Source organism: Dendrobates tinctorius, unplaced genomic scaffold, assembly GCF_039654945.1.
Source record: "Dendrobates tinctorius isolate UK_male_01 unplaced genomic scaffold, ASM3965494v1 ptg000515l, whole genome shotgun sequence".
Classification (NCBI taxonomy): Eukaryota; Metazoa; Chordata; class Amphibia; order Anura; family Dendrobatidae; genus Dendrobates; species Dendrobates tinctorius.
Genome location: NW_027362174.1, coordinates 1,047,719 through 1,074,818, shown reverse-complemented (window position 1 = coordinate 1,074,818; position 27,100 = coordinate 1,047,719). Strand labels below are relative to the sequence as shown.

General features: G+C 48.5%; 1 protein-coding gene across 6 annotated transcripts in view; it reads left to right on the top strand.

The window, feature by feature from the left end:
* Positions 1-398: 398 nt before the first annotated feature.
* The window catches only part of POMGNT1 (protein O-linked mannose N-acetylglucosaminyltransferase 1 (beta 1,2-)), a 116,861-nt gene continuing 90,159 nt past the window's right edge, over positions 399-27,100 (top strand). For all 6 annotated transcript variants that reach the window (XM_073564998.1, XM_073564996.1, XM_073564997.1 and 3 more), the window contains exons 1-2: positions 399-555; positions 1,875-2,087. In XM_073564998.1, the coding sequence (XP_073421099.1) occupies positions 1,905-2,087 (183 nt within the window). In that variant the 5' untranslated portion in view covers positions 399-555; positions 1,875-1,904. The remainder of the gene's footprint in view (positions 556-1,874; positions 2,088-27,100) is intronic.

Below are 27,100 nucleotides of genomic sequence, written 5' to 3'. Positions count from 1 at the left end.
TCCACGGTGCGGCCCCTCGGTCCCCTCCTCACACGGCTCCACGGTGCGGGCCCTCGATCCTCTCCTCACACGGCTGCACGGTGCGGCCCCTCGGTCCCCTCCTCACACGGCTCCACGGTGCGGCCCCTCGGTCCCCTCCTCACACGGCTCCACGGTGCGGGCCCTCGGTCCTCTCCTCACACGGCTGCACGGTGCGGCCCCTCGGTCCCCTCCTCACACGGCTGCACGGTGCGGCCCCCTCCTCACACGGCTCCACGGTGCGGGCCCTCATGTTCCGCTTCTCTTCTCCGCCAGCCTCAGTATAGCGCGGCTTCCGGCTCTCGGGTCTTCATAAGTTCACTGGACTGAATGAGGCCACGCCCCCTTCCGGTGACGTAATTCCCCAAAAAATCGCCTCTATCGCTGCTCTCTTGTCATTGGTCCGTCCGCCTGTCACGCCCCTCCCCCTGTCGCTGGTCTAGGTTTACGATGAGAGGATTCGCGGTACACGGAGCGAGGAGGAAACCGGGAGTCGGCGGCTGCGGGACGGGAGCAGCGATGGCGGATCACTGACGGGTATTACTGAGCCCGAGCGTCCCCCCTCCAGATACCGGAGCGTCCCCCCCCCTCCAGATACCGGAGCGTCCCCATATCTCCCCCTCCAGATACCGGAGAGTTCCCATATCTCCCCCCCCTCGGGCCCCGGAGCACCGCCCCGTCTCCCCCTCCAGATACCGGAGCGTTCCCATATCTCCCCCTCCAGATGCCGGAGCGTTCCCATATCTCCCCCTCCAGATACCGGAGCGTTCCCATATCTCCCCCCCCCCCCCCTCGGGCCCCGGAGCGCCGCCCCGTCTCCCCCTCCAGATACCGGAGCGTTCCCATATCTCCCCATCCAGATACCGGAGCGTTCCCATATCTCCCCCTCCAGATACCGGAGCGTTCCCACATCTCCCCCCCCTCGGGCCCCGGAGCACCGCCCCGTCTCCCCCTCCAGATACCGGAGCGTTCCCATATCTCCCCCTCCAGATACCGGAGCGTTCCCATATCTCCCCCTCCAGATACCGGAGCGTTCCCATATCTCCCCCTCCAGATACCGGAGAGTTCCCATATCTCCCCCCCCTCGGGCCCCGGAGCACCGCCCCGTCTCCCCCTCCAGATACCGGAGCGTTCCCATATCTCCCCCTCCAGATACCGGAGCGTTCCCATATCTCCCCCCCCCCCCCCCCCTCGGGCCCCGGAGCGCCGCCCCGTCTCCCCCTCCAGATACCGGAGCGCTCCCATATCTCCCCCTCCAGATACCGGAGCGTTCCCATATCTCCCCCTCCAGATACCGGAGCGTTCCCATATCTCCCCCTCCAGATACCGGAGCGTTCCCATATCTCCCCCTCCAGATACCGGAGCGTTCCCATATCTCCCCCTCCAGATACCGGAGCGTTCCCATATCTCCCCCTCCAGATACCGGAGCGTTCCCATATCTCCCCCTCCAGATACCGGAGCGTTCCCATATCTCCCCCTCCAGATACCGGAGCGTTCCCATATCTCCCCCCCCCTCGGGCCCCGGAGCGCTGCCCCGTCTCCCCCTCGAGATACCGGAGCGTTCCCATATCCCCCCCCCCCCCCCTCGGTCCCCGGAGCGCTGCCCCGTCTCCCCCTCCAGATATCGGAGCGTTCCCATATCTCCCCCTCCAGATGCCGGAGCGGTCCCATATCTCCCCCCCCTCCAGATACTGGAGCGCCGCCCCATCTCCCCCCCCTCCAGATACCGGAGCGCCGCCCCGTCTCCCCCCCCCCCCCCCCCCTCGGGCCCCGGAGCGCTGCCCCTAAGTTGCAGTGTACTGGCCTGTGCACTATAGGTGAGCACAGGGTGACGTGACGCTCTCTTCTCTCTGCAGCCTCCACGTTCCCTCTAGACAGCGTGTCGCATGTCCATCACCAGAGCACAGAGACTGCTTCAGCCGCAGGGGTCCCCGGACAGCCAGGGGCCTATGGATCAGTGGGACCCCAGTGCTCAGGGGAGGCCCCCATTACCCCACAAGAAGCGCAGCTGGTATCTGGCCTGGAAATACAAACTGAGCAACCAGAGGACGGTGCGGCGAATGTGCCAGGTGAGGGAAACAGTCAGCATGCTTGTAGACCGTCGCCCCCAACAGCTGGTCTGAGCTTTTATAGTGCAGAGGGGAGGCTGAAATATATAACAGGAGCTCTGTGGAACGCTCGCTCTGTCTGCACAAGCTTTCCTACAGCCATGATCTTTTTTGTTACTACCAAACTCCTTCCTCGCCATCACCGAAACCTGGCTCACCCCTTCTGACGCAGCCTCTCCTGCTGCACTTTCGTATGGTGGCTTCCACCTCTCTCACCCGCCCCAGCAGCAAACATGGCGGAGGTGTTGGCTTTCTCCTGTCAGATACCTGCTCCTTCACCCCAATCCCACTGCCACCCTCTGTTACCCTCCCTTCCTTCGAGGTGCACTCTGTGCGCATCTACTCCCCCTCCAACCTCCAACTGGCTGTCATCTACCGCCCCCCAGGGCCAGCCACCACCTTCTTTGACCACTTCACCACCTGGTTACTTCATTTCCTTTCCGCGGACATCCCTACTATCATCATGGGCGACTTCAACATCCCCATCGACACTTCCCTCTCAGCTTCCACTAAACTCCTATCTCTCAGTTCCTCCTTCGGTCTCACTCAATGGTCTTCTACAGCCACCCACAAAGATGGCCACACACTGGACCTCATCTTCACCCGCCTCTGCTCCCTATCTAACCTCTCTACCTCACCTCTTCCTCTCTTTGACCACAACCTTCTCACATTCTCTTCCCTCTTCACTCCATGTCTACAATCCCCACCCCACAAACTTTCACACCCTCGCAGGAATCTTAAACACCTTGACCTACACTCATTCTCTGAATCCCTCCTCCCTCTGACAGATATAAGTTCCTTACACAATGCGGATGACGCTGCCACTCTATATAACACCACAATAGCTGTAGCTTTGGAATCCGCTGCCCCACTTACACATACCAAAACTCGCAAAACCAACAGACAGCCCTGGCACACCAGCCTGACCAAAGAACTGAGGCGAGCTTCCAGGGCTGCTGAGCGCAGATGGAAAAGATCCCACTCCAACAAGCACTTCATCGCATTCAAACAGTCCCTCACTACTTTCAAGACCACACTCGCCACAGCTAAACATACCTACTTCTCATCTCCCTCTCTCACAACCCTAAACAGTTATTCAACACCTTCAATTCTCTCCTCCGCCCCCCAGCACCTCCTCCCTCCCCACTCATCTCAGCTGAAGACTTTGCCTCATTTTTCAAGCAGAAGATTGATAACATCAGAGACAGTTTTGGTCAACAACCCCCAGAGCCCTTCCTCCCGACTTCCCAGCCCTCCACCTTCAAAACCAACTTCACCATTACAGAAGATCGACTCTCCACTCTACTCTCAAGATCACATCTCATCATCTGTGCACTTGACCAGATCCCATCCCACTTCATACCAAACCTCACCACAGTCTTCATCCCAACCCTAACCCATCTCTTCAACCTATCACTAACAACTGGTGTTTTCCCCTCAAGCTTTAAACATGCCTCCATCACACCTATCCTCATAAAGCCCTCTCTTGACCCATCCTCTGTATCTAGCTAGCGCCCTATATCACTTCTCCCCTATGCCTCCAAGCTACTGGAACAACATGTCTACCTTGAACTGTCCCCCCATCTCTCTTCTTGCTCCCTCTTCGACCCGCTTACAATCTGGCTTCCAGTCACACCACTCCACTGAAACTGCCCTTACTAAGGTCACCAATGACCTCTTAACCGCCAAGAGCAAGCGACACTACTCTGTCCTCCTCCTCCTGGACCTGTCCTCTGCCTTTGACACAGTGGACCATTCCCTATTATTACAGACCCTCTCATCCCTCGGCATCACAGACTTGGCCCTATCCTGGATCTCATCATACCTAACAGACCGGACATTCAGCGTCTCCCACTCACACACCACCTCCTCACCTCGCCCCCTATCTGTCGGAGTCCCACAAGGTTCAGTCCTAGGACCCCTGCTCTTCTTCGTTTACACCTTCGGCCTCAGACAGCTCATAGAATCTCATGGCTTTCAGTATCACCTCTATGCTGATGACACACAAATCTACATCTCTGGACCAGATATCACCTCCCTACTAACCAGAATCCCTCAATGTGTGTCCACTATTTCATCCTTCTTCTCTGCTAGATTTCCGAAACTCAGTATGAACAAAACAGAATTCATCATCTTTCCCCCATCTCACGTGACCCCCCCCCTACGAACCTATCAATTACAGTAAATGACTGCCCACTCTCCCCAGTCCCACAAGCTCGCTGTCTCGGAGTAATCCTTGACGCTGATCTCTCCTTCAAACCACATATCCAAACCCTTTCCACTTCCTGCCGACTTCAACTCAAAAATATTTCATGAATCCGTTCATTCCTCAACCAAAAATCTGCAAAAACCCTAGTCCATGCCCTCATCTCTCACCTTGACTACTGCAACCTCCTGCTCTGTGGCCTCCCCTCGAACACTCTCGCACCCCTCCAATCTATTCTAATCTCTGCTGCCCGACTAATCCACCTGTCCCCCCGCTATTCCCCAGCTTCTCCCCTCTGTCAATCCCTGCACTGGCTCCCCATTACCCAAAGACTCCAGTACAAAACCCTAACCATGACAACCTGTCTCCTCCATACATCTGTGACCTCATCTCCCGGTACTTTCCTGCACGCAACCTCCGATCCTCACAAGATCTCCTTCTCTACTCCCCTCTTATCTCCTCTTCCCACAATCGCATACAAGATTTCTGTCGCGCATCCCCCCTACTCTGGAACTCTCTACCACAACACATCAGACTCTCACCTACCATCGAAACCTTCAAAAAGAGCCTGAAGAACCAGCTCTTCCGACAAGCCTAAAACCCTCAGTAACCACCGATCCACCAAACCGCTGCATGACCAGCTCTACCCTCGCCTACTGTATTTTCACCCATCCCTTGTAGGTTGTGAGCCCTCGCGGGCAGGGTCCTCTCTCCTGCTGGACCAGTCGTGACTTGTATTGTGTAACATAAATGTACTTGTTTTTATGATGTACACCCCTCCTTACATGTAAAGCGCCATGGAATAAATGGTGCTATAACAATAAATAATAATAATAATCCCGTCCCAGAATGCAAATCACTACAGCAAGCAAGGCCTGCAGGGAACAGTGAGTGCAGCTCTGGAGTACTCAGGATCAATAATGTATGTACACAGTGACTGCACCAGCAGAATATCGAGTGCAGCTCTGGAGTATAATACAGGAGGTAACTCAGGATCAGTAATGTAATGTATGTACACAGTGACTGCACGAGCAGAATAGTGAGTGCTGCTCTGGGGTATAATACAGGAGGTAACTCAGGATCAGTAATGTAATGTATGTACACAGTGACTGCACCAGCAGAATAGCGAGTGCAGCTCTGGAGTATAATACAGGATGTAACTCCGGATCAGTAATGTATGTACACAGTGACTGCACCAGCAGAATAGTGAGTGCTGCTCTGGGGTATAATACAGGAGGTAACTCAGGATCAGTAATGTAATGTATGTACACAGTGACTGCACCAGCAGAATAGCGAGTGCAGCTCTGGAGTATAATACAGGATGTAACTCAGGATCAGTAATGTATGTACACAGTGACTGCACCAGCAGAATAGTGAGTGCAGCTCTGGGGTATAATACAGGAGGTAACTCAGGATCAGTAATGTAATGTATGTACACAGTGACTGCACCAGCAGAATAGCGAGTGCAGCTCTGGAGTATAATACAGGATGTAACTCAGTATCAGTAATGTATGTACACAGTGACTGCACCAGCAGAATAGTAAGTGCAGCTCTGGGGTATAATACAGGATGTAACTCAGGATCAGTAATGTATGTACACAGTGACTGCACCAGCAGAATAGTGAGTGCAGCTCTGGGGTATAATACAGGATGTAACTCAGGATCAGTAATGTATGTACACAGTGACTGCACCAGCAGAATAGTGAGTGCAGCTCTGGGGTATAATACAGGTTGTAACTCAGGATCAGTAATGTATGTACACAGTGACTGCACCAGCAGAATAGTGAGTGCAGCTCTGGAGTATAATACAGGATGTAACTCAGGATCAGTAATGTAATGTGTGTACACAGTGACTGCACCAGCAGAAGAGTCAGTGCAGCTCTGGGGTATAATACAGGATGTAACTCAGGATCAGTAATGTATGTACACAATGACTGCACCAGCAGAATAGTGATTGCAGCTCTGGAGTATAATACAGGATGTAACTCTGTCGAGGCAGCTAATTTGGGAGGGCTAAATTAACCCTTCACGGTTGATCCAGTGATTTCCAAATTATTCCACAGTGTTGCTATCAACTCAAATGACCACACGAAGACTGGGGTCTCTGTACGGGAGGATCAAGGCAGATCACTAAGCCCCTTTATTTTAGTCACTTCTTTTATAATATTTTGCTTAATTATGCAAGGTTCTCGACTACCAATAACATCATGGTAATGCTTCACTTTGTAAGCCAATAATATTGCAAGAAAACCGGAAACTACATATATGTCCGTATCCAAATAGAAAGTAGTATAATGGCATATTCTTCAGAGTTTTACACTCCCGCCTCCCTTATCTTGCACCTGATGGGAACAGTCTGGTTTCATGACAGCCCATGCCAATTACAAAAATTTATCTTACAGCAACAAAAATGAAGAAACGAAACCTTCAGAGAATGGATAAAACGAAACTTCAGCTCTGATTTTAGTTTTAACCCTTCACATTTCCCCCCTAGATAAATTTTTTAACACATATGCAGCATCAGAGGTGCTATCCCAAGCTAACAGCTTGAGGGGTACTGGTCTTCACATGGCTGATGCTGTGTTATCAGTCATGGCTGTCGCGGCGCACCCGTCCCCCCTGTATACTGCAGTTCATGAATAACAATTTTTGATGACGGTGGTGGGGATCTTTTGTAGGTAGCCATGTGCTTGGCTTCAACATCTTCATCAAGTAGCCTTTTGAGATCGGTGCAGAGAAGAGCAGGGGCAACGACGCCTTTGGTATCATCATTAGGAAATTCTACACTAAGACAGCTAAACATACAGAAATACACCAAAGAACAAGTTTTAGTATCACATATACAACAAGGATACAGGCAGCAATGTGTAACAAGCTCTGTAAGATCCCAGCTATCCAGCCCCCAATTCCCTTAAACCAATTGGCTGGATTGAGAAAGGAGAAAGTGTCTGACCACCAACTGTCCTTATTACAATCATTGTCTTTATCGTATTAATCTCTGAGTCTTTGAATATCTTCTAACTTTAACTTCTACCAATAATAATATGGAAAATGCGAAAAACCAAAACATGCCCCTTTATTTGCTATTGGCTTGTTGGGTGATGAGGAGAACTTGATCTGGACCGTCATACAAGGGTTCTAGTCCGTGCTTCCTGACATGCCGTTTCACGACTACCAAATCACCAGGCTTCAGGTTATGACAGGTGTCGGTTTCTGCTGAATCTGGAAGAAAAGAGGAAAATAGAACATGGGTGTTTTTACTAAGCTGAATAACACATTGAACAGCACGGTCAGTTTCTTCTGATAACTGCTGAGGCTGGAAATTTGCAACTGGGGGCCTAGTACCAAACAATATCTCATATGGGGACAGGCCATATTTTGCAATAGGGGTAGTACGGATGTGGTATAGTACAATGGGTAGGAGCTCTGGCCATGGAGCCGTAGTCTCCTGCATCATGTTGGTCAATTGTCCCCTCAGTGTGCCATTCAGCCTCTCAACTTAACCACTGGATTGTGGGTGGTACGGAGTATGGAGGGCTACAGTGGATCCAAGCATTGTCAGAACTTCTTGGTACACATGAGAAGAAAAGGCCGGGCCTTGATCACTTTCAACAACTTCTGGAACCCCATATCTGCATATGACTTCCATCACCAGTTTCTTCGCTGTGGTCTTTGGAGTCATGTTGGTAACAGGGAATGCTTCTGGCCAACTGGAGAACCTGGGGCCCAGTAGATTTTTTGCGCCAGTGCGAGGGACTGATTCTTTCCTCGATGTGTAGGTCCATGTGCCCATGTGGCAATAGCAGGGTACATCCGCTTAGGGAGACGCACGAGTTGGTCCTTTTTCCAGAGACCATTATCCATTCGTGCCCCATCAGTCTTCCATTGCTTCACCTCTTCCTTTGGAGACATTCTCTGCATCGTCATTAAGCGGTCTCGCAGGGTCCGACAGAAAACTTCAGTCTGTTGTAGATCATCAGGTTCTTGTAGGGTCAGTGCTTCTTGTAACTGTTTACGCTGAGAGCGTGTGGTCACCATAGTTGGTATGGTTGGTTCAACGGGTAAGAGAGTGGCGGCTTTTGCTTGCATATCCGCAGATGCGTTGCCAACAGTCTGTGGACTGTTCCTAGGACCGTGCGCCTTAACTTTGATAATAGCCACCTGAGTAGGTAATTTGATCGAGTCCATGAGGGCTTTAACAGCTTCAGCATTTTTCACTGGAGTTCCGGCAGCAGTAATAAACCCTCGATTGGCCCATAGAGCCCCAAAATCGTGAGCAATACCAAATGCATACCATGAGTCCGTGTATATATTAGCCCATCTGTTCTTGGCCAAAGTGCATGCAGTAGACAGAGCCTGGAGTTCTGCTTCTTGTGCTGACTGTGAGGGCGGGAGTGCAGCTGCGTGCACTACAGTGTCCTCTGTGGTAACAGCATATCCCGTGTGGAATCTACCAAACTCATCAGCATATCTTGAACCATCCGTGTATAACACCAGATTGGGATTTGGGAGTGGATTCTCACTGACATTTGGTGGAGTAGCTGTTTCTTCAGTCAGAAGTTGGGAACAATCATATTGGAGGTAATCCTCATCACTGCCATCTTTCCTTATAGTTCATTATGCCGTCTTTCAAGGCGTTGTAAAGGGGTTGCATTATGCGGGATGCATCCGGTATCCACTGACAATAATAAGTGCATAAGAAAGCGCTGGAGTTCAGTTTCATCTTTCGGGAAAGGAAGGGAGCTGACAGCTATTTTTCTTTCTTCTGCGAGGTGTCTGGCACCCTGAAGGAAACAGTGACCCAAGAATATCACTTGACCAAGGCAGAACTGAAGTCTCGAGGCCAAAACCCGACAGTTCAGTGCTGCCAGACACTTGAGGCTGACAGTCGCAGCAATAGCAAAAGACGCCTGCTCATATTTTTTGAAAACTGGTTGGGACTGTTTTGGTCCCCTTGTGACATAACTGTCCATATTAACTGTCTTCCCTGATAAGTGAATGCAAATAGACACTGGCAGTCTGGGTGTAACGGAATGCTAAAGAAGGCATTGGCAAGATCAGTAACTAAACCAAGCAGCATCCTGGGGTATTTGGGACAAGAGTATGAGGATTAGGCACCAGGTTTGAGAAACACTTTTACTGGCTCTACAGGCATTTTCCCTATATCATTTGGCCCTTTTGACCAGAGTTTAGATGGTATCTCTGAGAGGTATGGGGTGAGTCGTTGATCCTCAGGCAATATTGGTGGTGGATCTGAGCCTATCAGGGCCATCATAACCGTGAGAAGGGCATGCAAAATACAGATTTCCTCACTGTCTTCATCTACATAGGGATTATATAACGTAAGAGCCATCTGACCATCATCTTGGAATTGTATTCTGGAGCGGAACTGTGATAATAAATCTGCCCCTAGTAAATGTACTGGATATATGGGAGAGATTACGAACTGAATGGGAAAAGGTCCCACAGAAATAAGGTTTATAAAAGTATATTAATTGGGTCTGCCATCTACCCCAATTAAAACAGCGGGAGTATAACAATTTCTCTGAAAGTGTCCGAGTCTGGCACAGCGCCAGCATTAGCAGGGAGGGGCCGAGGAGCAGGGTTCCCAGTAGCTGAAGTCTGAGGGGGGGCAGAGTTTGCTGTGTGGGCTGAAGGGCACACTGTGTGCTTGCAGCTGCGGTGGGGGCTAGAGGTTGCTGTTATTGGAGGAACTGGAGCTGCCACAGCTGCAGCTGCTGGCTTGCTTTTTTTTTTTTTTTTTCTTCTTTTCTCTCTCTCTGCTGAACAGAGCGGGTTAAAGTCTTCTGAAAACCTTTTTTTTTTTTTTTTCCTCTGGATCGGGTGAACGGGGATTGAGGCTGGCGGCGGATGATAATAGGTGCCGTCAGCAGAGGTGGGGGCTGCGACTCTCGGTCTCCTTGTACAATTGTCATCTAGCAGGGAGACGTCTCCTTTCAAATCATCACTTTTAACTATTCGTCTGCCTGACACATTGTCTCATTAATCTCAATTCCTTCTTTAATCAATCACTTTCTCACACCACAGTCACTTTCTTGAACAACAATACATCCCGTCTTTGCCATAATAGACAATCAGAATTCACTTGCTGTTCAATGTCCACATAACCTTCATTATTCAATTCATGTGCCAAGCCACGGAATTCCTCAGCGCCTTCAAGTAATCCATCATCAGTCAAGCTTCCTTAATTCTTTTTAACTCCTTCATCCCATAGCATAGGCTGCAACCTCCCGCCCTTAGGAAATCCCAGAATCGAAAAAATTTTTCCTGCCTTCCTGACAGATTTCTTTCCTCGTCTTTGAATCATAAGACTAACAGTATCTGATCCTTCACACAATTCCAAACTTTTCTTTTTCTTCCACAGAAACATAATTCTCTCCTTTAGAGCTAAATATCCTGACAAATTGTGCACAGATCTGGAGCGGCCATTTCAGTCTCTGTTCCACCGGGTCAAAAATCCCCCTCTGGGAAGCCCAAAATTCGCGGTACTCAGTGAAAGGAGGAGGGCGTCTCAGACTATCCCTCCGGACACCTCTGGTTATATATATCTATCTATATATACCTGAGTTATGTATCCTACCCAGTCTTCGATCACTTCACCACGCCCAATTACTAATAATGATCGGGAATTCAGGATATTTTGACTATAAAGAGAGTCACAATCACTGGTCAATCCGGGGTGTCCGTCCCTTATGAGGTACGGTTCGAGCACTGGGCCCCCAACGGGACTACACCTCTATATGATTCCACCCATGAATCACCCCACCAGGGGACAAACCTCAGATCCTCTTTGCAGCAACATGCACAGGAAAACCACACCAACGGTCAGTCTGAACAGTATAATAATAATCTTATATAGCGCCAACATATTCCGCAGCGCTTTACAGTTGAACAGTTTCAAACACAACAGTCATAAGTAACAACGTTAACAATACAATAATTAAAGCGAAATAAGACGACCCTGCTCGTGGGAGCTTACACTCTACAATGAGGTGAGGCAGATACAAAGCACAGGTTTGTATTTACAATAATGTATTTACAATGATGGTCCAGCCATCTTCAGGGGGTGGGGGATAGATGGAGATAGTGAATGGGCTACACACACAAGCATAAAATGACTTTGATTAGTGAACATGATAGGCCGCTCTGAACAAGTGTGTTTTGAGCGAGCGCCTAAAACTATGCAAATTGTGGATGGTCCTAATATCTTGGAGTGTTACAGTAGTCCAGGCGGGAGTGGATCAGGGCGACAGTAGGGTTTTTGTTGTTTCCATGGTGAGAAAAGGGCGGATTCTAGAGATGTTCTTTAGGTGTAAGCGGCAAGAGCGGTCAAGAGATTGTATATGGGAGGTGAAGGAGAGATCGGAGTCAAACAACACCCAGACAGCGTGCCTGCTGTCGGGGTGTTATTATGGTGCCACCCACGGAGAGGGAAATGTCAGATTTAGGGAGGTTAGTAGATGGCGGGAGCAGAAGAAGTTCAGTTTTGGAGAGATTGAGTTTCAGATAGAGAGCGGACATGATGATGGAGACTGCAGACTTAGTCAGTGGCGTTTTGTAGTACAGCGGGGGTAAGATCGGGGGATGATGTGTATAGTTGTGTGTCATCAGCATAAAGATGGTACTGAATAACTGCCAACTTACCGTGGTTGTCGTGGGGGATGATCAGTCCCAATTTTCCAGCACCTGTGTCCGCTCCGAGGTTCCTTTGTCTTGTTGTCCTTCGGGGGCAGAGGTGTCCCTGTTCGGGGGCCCCACGTTGGGCACCACTGTCGAGGCAGCTATTTTGGGAGGGCTAAATTAACCCTTCACGGTTGATCCAGTGATTTCCAAATTATTCCACAGTGTTGCTAGCAACTCAAATGACCACACGGAGACGGGGGTCTCTGTACAGGAGGATCGAGGCAGATCACTAAGCCCCTTTTATTTTAGTCACTTTTATAATATTTTGCTTAATTATGCAAGGTTCTCAACTACCAATAACATAATGGTAATGCTTCACTTTGTAAGCCAATATTATTGCAAGAAAACCGGAAACTACATATATGTCGGTATCCAAATAGAAAGTAGTATAATGGCATATTCTTTAGAGTTTTACACTCCCTCCTCCCTTATCTTGCACCTGATGAGAACAATCTGGTTTCATGACAGCCCTTGCCAATTACAAAAATTTATGTTACAGCAACAAAATTGAAGAAACGAAACCTTCAGAGAATGGATTAAACAAAACTTCAGCTCTGATTTTAGTTTTAGCCCTTCACAACTCAGGATCAGTAATGTATGTACAACGTGACTGCACCAGCAGAATAGTGAGTGCAGCTCTGGAATATAATACAAGATGTAACTCAGGATCAGTAATGTATGTACACAGTGACTGCACCAGCAGAATAGTGAGTGCAGCTCTGGGGTATAATACAGGATGTAACTCAGGATCAGTAATGTATGTACACAGTGACTGCACCAGCAAAATAGTGAGTGCAGCTCTGGAGTATAATACAGGATGTAACTGTCAAGGCAGCTATTTTGGGAGGGCTAAATTAACCCTTCACGGTTGATCCAGTGATTTCCAAATTATTCCATAGTGTTGCTAGCAACTCAAATGACCACACGGAGACTGGGGTCTCTGTACGGGAGGATCAAGGCAGATCACTAAGCCCCTTTATTTTAGTCACTTCTTTTATAATATTTTGCTTAATTATGCAAGGTTCTCAACTACCAATAACCTCATGGTAATGCTTCACTTTGTAAGCCAATAATATTGCAAGAAAACCGGAAACTACATATATGTCCGTATCCAAATAGAAAGTAGTATAATGGCATATTCTTCAGAGTTTTACACTCCCGCCTCTCTTATCTTGCACCTGATGGGAACAGTCTGGTTTCATGACAGCCCATGCCAATTACAAAAATTTATCTTACAGCAAAAAAAATGAAGAAACGAAACCTTCAGAGAATGGATAAAACGAAACTTCAGCTCTGATTTTAGTTTTAACCCTTCACATTCCCCCCTAGATAAAAATTTTTAACACATATGCAGCATCAGAGGTGCTATCCCAAGCTAACAGCTTGAGGGGTACTGGTCTTCACATGGCTGATGCCGTGTTATCAGTCATGACTGTTGCGGCGTACCCGTCCCCAGTGTATACTGCAGTTCATGAATAACAATTTTTGATGACGGTGGTGGGGATCTTTTGTAGGTAGCCATGTGCTTGGCTTCAACATCTAAATCAAGTAGCCTTTTGAGTTCGGTGCAGAGAAGAGCAGGGGCAACGATGCCTTTGGTATCATCATTAGGAAATTCTACACTAAGACAGCTAAACATACAGAAATACACCAAAGAACAAGTTTTAGTATCACATATACAACAAGGATACAGGCAGCAATGTGTAACAAGCTTTGTAAGATCCCAGCTATCCAGCCCCCAATTCCCTTAAATCAATTGGCTGGATTGAGAAAGGAGAAGGTGTCTGACCACCAACTGTCCTTATTACAATCATTGTCTTTATCGTATTGATCTCTGAGTCTTTGAATATCTTCTAACTTTAACTTCTACCAATAATATGGAAAATGCGAAAAACCAAAACATTATGCCCCTTTATTTGCTATTGGCTTGTTGGGTGATGAGGAGAACTTGATCGGGACCATCATACATGGGTTCTAGTCCGTGCTTCCTGACATGCCTTTTCTTCGGGCGTCCATGACAGCACCACCTGAGAGAGGGGATCCGCCCTTTAGGAACAGGAAACCCACAGATACAAAAAGGCGGCACCTCTCCCACGCATCAGTTGGTTTCCTGTTCCTAGAGGACGGGACTTCCTTCAGATCGTCCATCATGGAGTCGTCGAGGGATTCCCAGGCCGGCTGACCGACCCAGGTAGCGGGGGGTTCTCCTACCTCGGTCACGCTCGGGTCCCTGGAAGCGCCACGGTGGGGCCGGGTAGGTCGCCACGGCAATGGTCGGAGCAGGTGGAGCATGGGGTCCGGTGGACAGCCGCCTCCATATTGCGGGCACCAGGTATGTATGCCCCGGGCCCCTCCTGGTGCCTTCTCCCCCGGGGGTCCGGTCCCCCTCTCCTATCCGGGCGGCGGTGGCGCCCGGTCGGCGTGCGCAGGTTGCGCGTGGGGCGACGGGCATACCGGTGCCGGGGGCGCCGTGCCGGCTCCTTCCGCGCGCTCCCACGGGCTCTGATGAGCGGCGGAAGTGACGCGGCGGAAGGGGCGGGGCCGGGAACACCGAAACCGTTAGTCGGGTGCCGGCCGGCTTTCCAGTGCGCGCCGCGGGTGCACGGCGGTCTGGGGTGGCGCGCAGTACCCGGGGCGGGGAGGGGGTGGCCGGTACAGGCGGGGGGGAGGTCGCAGGGGGGTCCCAGGTGGGGGTGCCGCGCCAGAACCCTGCTGACCTGGCTGGGAGGCCTTAAAAGACAGGAGGGGACGCTGCTGGGGGGCTTCTGAAGGCCCAGCAATGGAGACGACAGAAGCCCCCATAGAGCAGCAGGACGAGGTGCAGGAGCGCCCACAGAAACAGGCCACGGTGAAGCCTCATGCGAGTGGCCAGCAGAAAAAGCAGAAAGGTCCGAGCGAACAGAGCCACAGAAGTTCCTCCAGGATAAAGGACCCTCCTACCTCCCTCCGTGATCCGGTACCTGCCTCATCTGCATAAGTGTTCCCTTATGTTTTTTTCGCAGGGGAGGAAAGCTATGGGAAAACAGAAGCACAGGGAATGTGCCATCTGTAGTTGCCCCTTGCCAGACGGCCACCCTAAAAAGTTGTCAGCCATGCGTGCGACTAACGGTAGGGGTTGGATAGGGACGTGAGCCCAGGGGTAGATTGACAGGCCCTTACACTCTCCCCCGTCCATACAGGTAGCGGAAGAAACGCCGGACTTCACCACAAGCCTGAGGGAAATTATCAGGTCGGAAATGAAGGCCCTATCTAAAAGGGATTCTTCTAAAGGAAGAGAAATTAGTCTCAGGTTCGGAGTCCTCAGCCGCCCCTAGGAACGATGACTCCTCAGATTCCCCGGCCTCCACTTCATCTTCTTCAGAGGAAGACTCAAGCCGATTCTGCTTCCCCTTAGATCAAATGGATAGGCTGGTTAAAGCAATAAGGTCCACCATGGGGGTAGCAGACGCAAAACCAGAACTTTCCGCACAGGACGTGATGTTCGGGGGTCTAGATCCCAGAAAGCGCAGGGCCTTTCCATTAAATGACAAAGTCCAGAGCTTGATAGATAGGGAATGGAAAAGACCTGAAAAAAGGGGCTCCTTGCCACCTGCCTTCAAACGGAGGTACCCGTTCGATGGTCCAGTGGTAAACAGATGGGATAAGGCCCCTAAGCTGGACGCGGCAGTAGCCAAAGCCTCCAAAAAATCCTCCATACCATTCGATGACATGGCCTCCTTTAAAAGACCCGCTGTATAAAAAAGCGGATTCCTTTCTAAAGGGAACATGGGAGATGTCAGCAGGCGCTTTAAGACCAGCGATAGCTGCCACATGTACGGCCAGATCCATGATGGTCTGGCTAGATCAACTGGATTCCCAACTGAAGGACGGAGCCTCAAGAGCATCCATTCGGAAAACCCTACCAATCATCCAAAGTGCTGCCGCTTTTTTGGCTGATGCCTCAGCAGACTCTGCGAGAATGGCGGCGAGGACCGCGAGTTTATCTAACGCAGCACGAAGGGCTCTCTGGTTAAAATGCTGGCCAGGAGATATCCAGGCCAGGTCACGACTCTGCTCCATTCCATGTGAGGGTGAATATCTGTTTGGCCCCGTTTTGGATGAACTATTAGAGAAAGCCGGGAATGATAAAAAGAAGTTCCCCAGTCTGCCGAACCCTTCTTATAGACGTCCCTTTACTAGGAAAGGATATTTCCGTAGAAGGCCGTCCGGGACCAGGGCAGATGGGATGACAGGAAAAGGAGAGGTACAGGTTTCATGTTCGGAGGTGGGGGGGCGCCAGGAAGGTCCAGCCCGTGACACTAAAAAGCCGCCCCAATGACTAGCTGCTCTGGTAGGGGGGAGACTAGCTGCCTTCTACCCAGCCTGGTCTATGATTTCTAGTAGTATCTGGATACTGGGGGTGATAGCTGCGGGTCTACGACTAGAGTTCTCCCGGGTCCCCCAAGATCGTTTTAAGGTCACCCCGCTCAGGACTTCCACATCAGAACAAGCTGCCCTGGAGGCCGAGGTTCATGATCTTTGCCGCAAGAAGGTCCTAACTATGGTTCCAGAAGGAGAAAGGGGAAAAGGTTTCTACTCCCCTCTGTTCCTGGTCCGCAAGCCAGACGGCTCCTTTAGGACTATAATAAATCTTAAGTCCCTCAACGAATTCCTGGTCATACGCCCGTTTAAAATGGAGACAATTAATTCATCAATAAAAATGCTGTTTAAAAATTGCTTTATGGTAGTGTTAGATTTAAAAGATGCTTACTACCATATACCCATTCATGCAGCTCATCAGCGCTTCCTCAGAGTGGCGGTTCAGTTAGATGGGTCAGTTCAGCATTTCCAATATGCGGCCCTCCCCTTTGGGGTGGCAGTCGCTCCCCGAGTATTTACTAAAGTGGTAGCGGAAGTTATGGCCCATCTACGTGAATCAGACATTCTAGTAGTTCCCTACTTAGATGACTTCCTGATTGTAGGGAAAACGGTGAAACATTGTATGGAACAGCTACAAAGGGCAATGTCTGCCTTAGAGCGGTTAGGTTGGCTGCTTAACATTAAAAAATCTCGGTTGCAACCGATGAGTCCAACAATTCTTGGGCTTGATCCTAGATTCTGAGAAACAGGAATGCCGTCTGCCTCCGGAGAAGCTTGTTCGCCTACGCTATTAGGTCCTGAACGCTTCCAATAAACCCACCATGTCCCTCAGGAGAGCCATGTCCCTTCTGGGTTCTCTTTCTTCCTGTATCCTGGCTGTCCAGTAGGCCCAATTCCATTCAAGAACACTACAGGGTGAAGTTTTAGTACATCAAAGAGTGCTCGGAGGTTACTTAGAGGGCCAGCTAACCTTGTCCCGGAACACAAGGGAGTCCCTAGAGTGGTGGCTAGACAAGGATAATTTATCCAGAGGGGTTCCCTGGGAGTATGACATATCCCGAATAATCACCACGGATGCTAGCCCTTCCGGTTGGGGGGGCCCATATGGGTGAGATTCTGGTACAGGGCCTATGGGAGCATCATCAGATAGATATGTCATCTAACCTGAAAGAGTTGACAGCAGTAGAACAGGCAGCTAAGAGACTACTTGTGTATCTACAGGGCCATCATGTGCGAGTGTTGTCCGACAATCAGGTCACCGTGGCTTATATCAACCACCAAGGCGGGACTCGTTCCAAACCCCTGATGAATGTGGCAGAACGGTTGTTCCAGCTAGCAGAGCGGCATTTTCGATCTTTAACAGCGCTACATATACAGTGGGGAAAAAAAGTATTTAGTCAGTCAGCAATAGTGCAAGTTCCACCACTTAAAAAGATGAGAGGCGTCTGTAATTTACATCATAGGTAGACCTCAACTATGGGAGACAAACTGAGAAAAAAAAAAACAGAAAATCACATTGTCTGTTTTTTTTTCATTTTATTTGCATATTATGGTGGAAAATAAGTATTTGGTCAGAAAAAAGCAATCAAGATTTCTGGCTCTCACAGACCTGTAACTTCTTCTTTAAGAGTCTCCTCTTTCCTCCACTCATTACCTGTAGTAATGGCACCTGTTTAAACTTGTTATCAGTATAAAAAGACACCTGTGCACACCCTCAAACAGTCTGACTCCAAACTCCACTATGGTGAAGACCAAAGAGCTGTCAAAGGACACCAGAAACAAAATTGTAGCCCTGCACCAGGCTGGGAAGACTGAATCTGCAATAGCCAACCAGCTTGGAGTGAAGAAATCAACTGTGGGAGCAATAATTAGAAAATGGAAGATATACAAGACCACTGATAATCTCCCTCGATCTGGTGCTCCACGCAAAATCCCACCCTGTGGGGTCAGAATGATCACAAGAACGGTGAGCAAAAATCCCAGAACCACGCGGGGGGACCTAGTGAATGAACTGCAGAGAGCTGGGACCAATGTAACAAGGCCTACCATAAGTAACACACTACGCCACCATGGACTCAGATCCTGCAGTGCCAGATGTGTCCCACTGCTTAAGCCTGTACATGTCCGGGCCCATCTGAAGTTTGCTAGAGAGCATTTGGATGATCCAGAGGAGTTTTGGGAGAATGTCCTATGGTCTGATGAAACCAAACTGGAACTGTTTGGTAGAAACACAACTTGTCGTGTTTGGAGGAAAAAAAATACTGAGTTGCATCCATCAAACACCATACCTACTGTAAAGCATGGTGGTGGAAACATCATGCTTTGGGGCTGTTTCTCTGCAAAGGGGCCAGGACGACTGATCCGGGTACATGAAAGAATGAATGGGGCCATGTATCGTGAGATTTTGAGTGCAAACCTCCTTCCATCAGCAAGGGCATTGAAGATGAAACGTGGCTGGGTCTTTCAACATGACAATGATCCAAAGCACACCGCCAGGGCAACGAAGGAGTGGCTTCATAAGAAGCATTTCAAGGTCCTGGAGTGGCCTAGCCAGTCTCCAGATCTCACCCCTATAGAAAACCTTTGGAGGGAGTTGAAAGTCCGTGTTGCCAAGCGAAAAGCCAAAAACATCACTGCTCTAGAGGAGATCTGCATGGAGGAATGGGCCAACATACCAACAACAGTGTGTGGCAACCTTGTGAAGACTTACAGAAAACGTTTGACCTCTGTCATTGCCAACAAAGGATATATCACAAAGTATTGAGATGAAATTTTGTTTCTGACCAAATACTTATTTTCCACCATAATATGCAAATAAAATGAAAAAAAAACAGACAATGTGATTTTCTGGATTTTTTTTTTCTCAGTTTGTCTCCCATAGTTGAGGTCTACCTATGATGTAAATTACAGACGCCTCTCATCTTTTTAAGTGGTGGAACTTGCACTATTGCTGACTGACTAAATACTTTTTTTCCCCACTGTAAATGGGAAAGAAAATATCACAGCAGATTTCTTAAGCCGCAATCTGCTAAGACAAGGAGAATGGTCCCTAAAAGCTTCTATCTTCGACCTGATTGTACAAAAATGGGGTCAACCAGAGATGGATCTCTTCGCTACCATGGAAAACAGGAAAGTAAGGTAGTTCTGCTCCCTAAATCGCAGAGAGAACCCCCTGGCGGTAGATGCCTTTCTGATAAAGTGGGACTTCAGGCTAGCATACGCCTTCCCTCCCTTATCACTACTACCCCTGGTGTTGAGAAAAATCAGGAGGGACAGAGCGAGGGTTATTGTTATCGCTCCATTTTGGCCCAGGAGGGCATGGTTCTCATGCCTCAGGACCATGTCGGTGTCCGAGCCTTGTGTCCTTCCAGACATCCCGGATCTTCTATCCCAGGGCCCAGTCTTCCATCCTCAGGTGGCTGGCCTACATCTGCCGGCATGGAGTTTGAACGGACACTGCTAAGAGATAAAGGCTTCTCCCCAGACCTGATTAACACTCTACTTAAAAGTAGAAAAATCATCACTACCAAAATCTGTCAGGATTTGGAAGAGATTCCTTCAGAACTCCGGAATAGTCGCTGGGGGTTCAGCACCTATAAACCAGATCTTAGCGTTTCTTCAGAAAGGTCTGGATATGGGGCTTTCCACTAGTACCCTTAAAGTACAGGTATCAGCCTTGGGGGCCCTCTTTAGCTGCAACATAGCGGGTAATTACTGGATCAGTAGATTCATTAAGGCAGCAGGCAGATCCAGGCCAATAGTGAAGGATAGATTCATGCCGTGGGACTTAAACCTAGTCCTCACGGCTATGACAGATGCTCCATTCGAACCTATTTCATCAACTTCCATAAAAAACCTGTCCCTTAAAGTAGCCTTCCTGGTAGCTCTAACCTCAGCTCGTAGAGTAAGCGACATCCAGGCATTATCTAGACGTCCTCCTTATATACAGTTTAAGGACGATAGGGTAATACTCAGACCTGATCCGGTGTATTTACCTAAGGTAGTTTCTAGCTTTCACAGGACACAGGAGATAGTCCTTCCATCCTTCCTCCCTAATCCAGCTAATGAGAAGGAAGAGAAACTACACACCCTAGATGTTCGGAGATGCCTCATAGAATATCTGGCAGTTACCGTTCCCTGGAGAAAAGATAATGCCCTGTTTGTCTCCCATCAAGGCTCTAGGAAAGGTTGTAGAGTGTCAAAAAACACACTAGCCAGGTGGATTAGAGAGGCGATCTCAATAGCATACACCTCAAAAGGCAGGTCGCCACCCGGGAAGCTGAGGGCGCACTCCACCAGAGCCATGGCGACCTTGTGGGTCGAGAGATCAGAAGTCTCCATCGACCAGATATGTAAGGCGGCTACTTGGTCCTCTCCGAGCACCTTTTATAGTCATTATAGGCTAGACTTGGGTGCTTCCACAGACCTCTCTTTTGGTTTAAGGGTACTGCAGGCTGTAGTCCCTCCCTAAATAGTTATTACTCTCTGTAATTCTCTCAGGTGGTGCTGTCATGGACGACCGAAGAAAGTCGTAGTTACTCACCGGTTAACGGTATTTTTCGGAGTCCATGACAGCACCCGTATATTCCCTCCCTTTAGTTTAAAATTTTGGGTGTGCACTTCTACCCCTTATAGGTACACGGGTAATTTAAATAGTCGTGTAAAGTATTGTATATAAATTATGCTATTAACCGTTGTGGTCCTCTTGTGCTCTGTAATCCAACTGATGCGTGGGAGAGGTGCCGCCTTTTTGTGTCTGTGGGTTTCCTGTTCCTAAAGGGCGGCTCCCCTCTCTCAGGTGGTGCTGTCATGGACTCCGAAAAATACCGTTAAGCGGTGAGTAACTACGACTTTCATGACTACCAAATCACCAGGCTTCAGGTTATAACAGGTGTCGGTTTCTGCTGAATCTGGAAGAAAAGAGGAAAATAGAACATATGGGTGTTTTTACTAAGCTGAATAACACATTGAACAGCACGGTCAGTTTCTTCTGATAACTGCTGAGGCTGGAAATTTGCAACTGGGGGCCTAGTACCAAACTATCTTATATGGGGACAGGCCATGTTTTGCAATAGGGGTAGTGGGAATGTGGTATAGTACAATGGGTAGGAGCTCTGGCCATGGAGCCGTAGGCTCCTGCATCATTTTGGTCAATTGTCCCCTCAGTGTGCCGTTCAACCTCTCAACTTAACCACTGGATTGTGGGTGGTACGGAGTATGGAGGGCTACAGTGGATCCAAGCATTGTCAGAACTTCTTGGTACACATGAGAAGAAAAGGCCGGGACTTGATCACGTTCAACAACTTCTGGAACCCCATATCTGCATATAACTTCAATCACCAGTTTCTTCGCTGTAGTTTTTGCAGTCATGTTGGTAACAGGGAATGCTTCCGGCCAACTGGAGAACCTGGGGCCCAGTAGAATTTTTGCACCAGTGCGAGGGCCTGATTCTTCCTCGATGTGTAGGTCCATGTGCCCATGTGGCAATAGCAGGGTACATCCGCTTAGGGAGACGCACGAGTTGGTCCTTTTTCCAGAGACCATTATCCATTCGTGCCCCATCAGTCTTCCATTGCTTCACCTCTTCCTTTGGAGACATTCTCTGCATTGTCATTAAGCGGTCTCGCAGGGTCCGACAGAAAACTTCAGTCTGTTGTAGATCATCAGGTTCTTGTAGGGTCAATGCTTCTTGTAACTGTTTACGCTGAGAGCGTGTGGTCACCATAGTTGGTATGGTTGGTACAACGGGTAAAAGAGCGGCGGCTTTTGCTTGCATATCCGCAAATGCGTTGCCAACAGTCTGTGGACTGTTCCTAGGACCGTGCGCCTTAACTTTTGATAATGGCCACCTGAGTAGGTAATTTGATCGAGTCCATGAGGGTTTTAACAGCTTCAGCATTTTTCACTGGGGTTCCGGCAGTAATAAAACCCTCGATTGGCCCATAGAGCCCCAAAATCGTGAGCAATACCAAATGCATACCGTGAGTCCGTGTATATATTAGCCCGTCTGTTCTTGGCCAAAGTACATGCAGTAGACAGAGCCTGGAGTTCTGCTTCTTGTGCTGACTGTGAGGGCGGGAGCGCAGCTGCGTGCACTACAGTGTCCTCTGTGGTAACAGCATATCCCGTGTGGAATCTACCAAACTCATCAGCATATCTTGAACCATCCGTGTATAACACCAGATCGGGATTTGGAAGTGAATTCTCACTGACATTTGGTGGAGTAGCTGTTTCTTCAGTCAGAAGTTGGGAACAATCATATTGGAGGTAATCCTCATCACTGCCATCTTCCCTTATAATTCATTATACCGTCTTTCAAGGCGTTGTAAAGGGGTTGCATTATGCGGGATGCATCCGGTATCCACTGATAACAATAAGTGCATAAGAAAGCGCTGGAGTTCAGTTTCATCTTTCGGGAAAGGAAGGGAGCTGATAGCTATTTTTCTTCTGCGAGGTGTCTGGCACCCTGAAGGAAACAGTGACCCAAGAATATCACTTGACCAAGGCAGAACTGAAGTCTCGAGGCCAAAACCCGACAGTTCAGTGCTGCCAGACGCTTGAGGAGGCTGACAGTGGCAGCAATGGCAAAAGACACCTGCTCATATTTTTTGAAAACCGGTTGGGACTGTTTTGGGCCCCTTGTGACATAACTGTCCATATTAACTGTCTTCCCTGATAAGTGAATGCAAATAGACACTGGCAGTCTGGGTGTAACGGAATGCTAAAGAAGGCATTGGCAAGATCAATAACTAAACCAAGCAGCATCCTGGGGTATTTGGGACAAGAGTATGAGGATTAGGCACCAGGTTTGAGAAACACTTTTACTGGTTCTACAGGCATTTTCCCTATATCATTTGGCCCTTTTGACCAGAGTTTAGATGGTATCTCTGAGAGGTATGGGGTGAGTCGTTGATCCTCAGGCAATATTGGTGGTGGATCTGAGCCTATCAGGGCCATCATAACCGTGAGAAGGGCATGCAAAATACAGATTTCCTCACTGTCTTCATCTACATAGGGATTATATAACGTAAGAGCCATCTGACCATCATCTTGGAATTGTATTCTGGAGCGGAACTGTGATAATAAATCTGCCCCTAGTAAATGTACTGGATATATGGGAGAGATTACGAACTGAACAGTAACCTTGGGAAAAGGTCCCACAGAAATAGGGTTTATAAAAGTATGTTAATTGGGTCTGCCATCTACCCCAATTAAAACAGCGGGAGTATAACAATTTCTCTGAAAGTGTCCGAGTCTGGCACAGCGCCAGCATTAGCAAGGAGGCGCCGAGGAGCAGGGTTCCCAGTAGCTGAAGTCTGAGGGGGGGCCAGAGTTTGCTGTGTGGGCTGAAGGGCACACTGTGTGCTTGCAGCTGCGGTGGGGGCTAGAGGCTGCTGCTATTGGAGGAACTGGAGCTGCTACAGCTGCAGCTGCTGCTTGCTTTTTTTTTTTTTCTTTTCTCTCTCTGCTGAACAGAGCGGGTTAAAGTCTTCTGAAAACCTCTTTTTTTTTTTTTTTTTTTTCCTCTGGATCGGGTGAACGGGGATTGAGGCTGGCGGCGGATGATAATAGGTGCCATCAGCAGAGGTGGGGGCTGCGACTCTCGGTCTCCTTGTACAATTGTCATCTAGCAGGGAGACGTCTTCTTTCAAATCATCACTTTTAACTATTCGTCTGCCTGACACATTGTCTCATTAATCTCAATTCCTTCTTTAATCAATCACTTTCTCACACCACAGTCACTTTCTTGAACCACAATACATCCCGTATTTGCCATAATAATAGACAATTTTCCTTCTTCAACATAGCAGTAACAGAAACAATCAGAATTCACTTGCTGTTCAATGTCCACATAACCTTAATTATTCAATTCATGTGCCAAGCCACGGAATTCCTCAGCGCCTTCAAGTAATCCATCATCAGTCAAGCTTCCTTAATTCTTTTTAACTCCTTCATCCCATAGCATAGGCTGCAACCTCCCGCCCTTAGGAAATCCCAGAATCGAAAAAATTTTTCCTGCCTTCCTGACAGATTTCTTTCCTCGTCTTTGAATCATAAGACTAACAGTATCTGATCCTTCACACAATTCCAAACTTTTCTTTTTCTTCCACAGAAACATAATTCTCTCCTTTAGAGCTAAATATCCTGACAAATTGTGCACAGATCTGGAGCGGCCATTTCAGTCTCTGTTCCACCGGGTCAATAATCCCCCTCTGGGATTGCCCAAAATTCGCGGTACTCAGTGAAAGGAGGAGGGCGTCTCAGACTATCCCTTCGGACACCTCTGGTTATATATATCTATCTATATATACCTGAGTTATGTATCCTACCCAGTCTTCGATCACTTCACCACGCCCAATTACTAATAATGATCGGGAATTCAGGATATTTTGACTATAAAGAGAGTCACAATCACTGGTCAATCCGGGGTGTCCGTCCCTTATGAGGTACGGTTCGAGCACTGGGCCCCCAACGGGACTACACCTCTATATGATTCCACCCATGAATCACCCCACCAGGGGACAAACCTCAGATCCTCTTTGCAGCAACATGCACAGGAAAACCACACCAACGGTCAGTCTGAACAGTATAATAATAATAATCTTATATAGCGCCAACATATTCCGCAGCGCTTTACAGTTGAACAGTTTCAAACACAACAGTCATAAGTAACAACGTTAACAATACAATAATTAAAGCGAAATAAGACGACCCTGCTTGTGGGAGCTTACACTCTACAATGAGGTGAGGCAGATACAAAGCACAAGTTTGTATTTACAATGATGGTCCAGCCATCTTCAGGGGGTGGGGGATAGATGGAGATAGTGAATGGGCTACACACACAAGCATAAAATGACTTTGATTAGTGAACATGATAGGCCGCTCTGAACAAATGTGTTTTGAGCGAGCGCCTAAAACTATGCAGTAACTATGGGCAGTAACTAACAGAATGGTTTTTAACAGGGAGAAATGCAAAGTACTACATCTGGGCAATAAAAATGAAAAAAGCATATATAGAATGGGAGGAATAGGGCTAAGTGACAGCACATGTGAAAAAGACTTGGGTATACTAATAGATCACAGACTGAATATGAGTCAACAGTGTGATGCAGCAGCAAAAAAGGCAAATGCAGTTCTAGGATGTATTAACAGAAGCATACAGTCTAGATCACGTGAAGTCATTATTTCCCTCTACTCCTCTTTGGTCAGACCTCATCTGGAATATTGTGTCCAGTTTTGGGCACCACATTTTAAAAAAGACATCAACAAACTGGAGCAAGTTCAGAAAAGAGCGACCAGAATGGTGACCGGTCTGCAAACCCTGTCTTATGAGGAAAGGTTGCAGGATTTGGGAATGTTTAGTTTGCAAAAGAGAAGACTGAGAGGAGACTTAATAGCTGTCTACAAATATCTAAAGGGCTGTCACATTGTAGAAGGATCAACTTTATTCTCATTTGCACAAGGAAAGACTAGAAGCAATGGGATGAAACTGAATGGGAAGAGACACAGATTAGATATTAGAAAAAACTTTTTGACAGTTAGAGTGATCAATGAGTGGAACAGGCTGCCACGAGAAGTGGTGAGTTCTCCTTCAATGGAAGTCTTCAAACAGAGGCTGGACAGACATCTGACTGGGATGATTTAGCGAATCCTGCTTTGAGCAGGGGGTTGGACCAGATGGCCCAGGAGGTCCCTTCCAACTCTACGATTCTATGATTCTATGCAAATTGTGGATGGTCCTAATATCTTGGGGTAGAGCATTCCAGAGGATTGGCGCAGCACAGGAGAAGTCTTGGAGTCGGGAGTGGGAGGTACGGATTAGCGCAGAGGTTAGTCGAAACTCATTTGCAGAGCGCAGTGGTCGGTTAGGCCGATAGACAGAAATGAGGGAGGAGATGTAAGGGGGGTGCCGCTCCGTGGAGAGCTTTGTGGGTGAGAACAAGTACTTTGAATTGTATCCTGTAATGAATGGGCAGCCAATGTAACGACTGGCGAAGAGCGGACGCGTCCGAGAAGCGATTAGCCAGATGGACAACCCTGGCTGCTGCATTAAGGATGGACTGGAGAGGGGAGAGTCGAGTGAGGGGGAGACCAATTAATAGAGCGTTACAGTAGTCCAGGCGGGAGTGGATCAAGGCGACAGTAGGGTTTTTGTTTCCATGGTGAGAAAAGGGCGGATTCTAGAGATGTTCTTTAGGTGTAAGCGGCAAGAGCGGTCAAGAGATTGTATATGGCAGGTGAAGGAGAGATCGGAGTCAAACAACACCCAGACAGCGCGCCTGCTGTCAGGGTGTTATTATTGTGCCACCCACGGAGAGGGAAATGTCAGATTTAGGGAGGTTAGTAGATGGTGGGAGCAGAAGAAGTTCAGTTTTGGAGAGATTGAGTTTCAGATAGAGAGCGGACATGATGATGGAGACTGCAGACTTAGTCAGTGGCGTTTTGTAGTACAGCGGGGGTAAGATCAGGGGATGATGTGTATAGTTGTGTGTCATCAGCATAAAGATGGTACTGAATAACTGCCAACTTACCGTGGTTGTCGTGGGGGATGATCAGTCCCAATTTTCCAGCACCTGTGTCCGCTCCGAGGTTCCTTTTGTCTTGTTGTCCTCCGGGGGCAGAGGCGTCCCTGTTCGGGGGCCCCACGTTGGGCACCACTGTCGAGGCAGCTATTTTGGGAGGGCTAAATTAACCCTTCACGGTT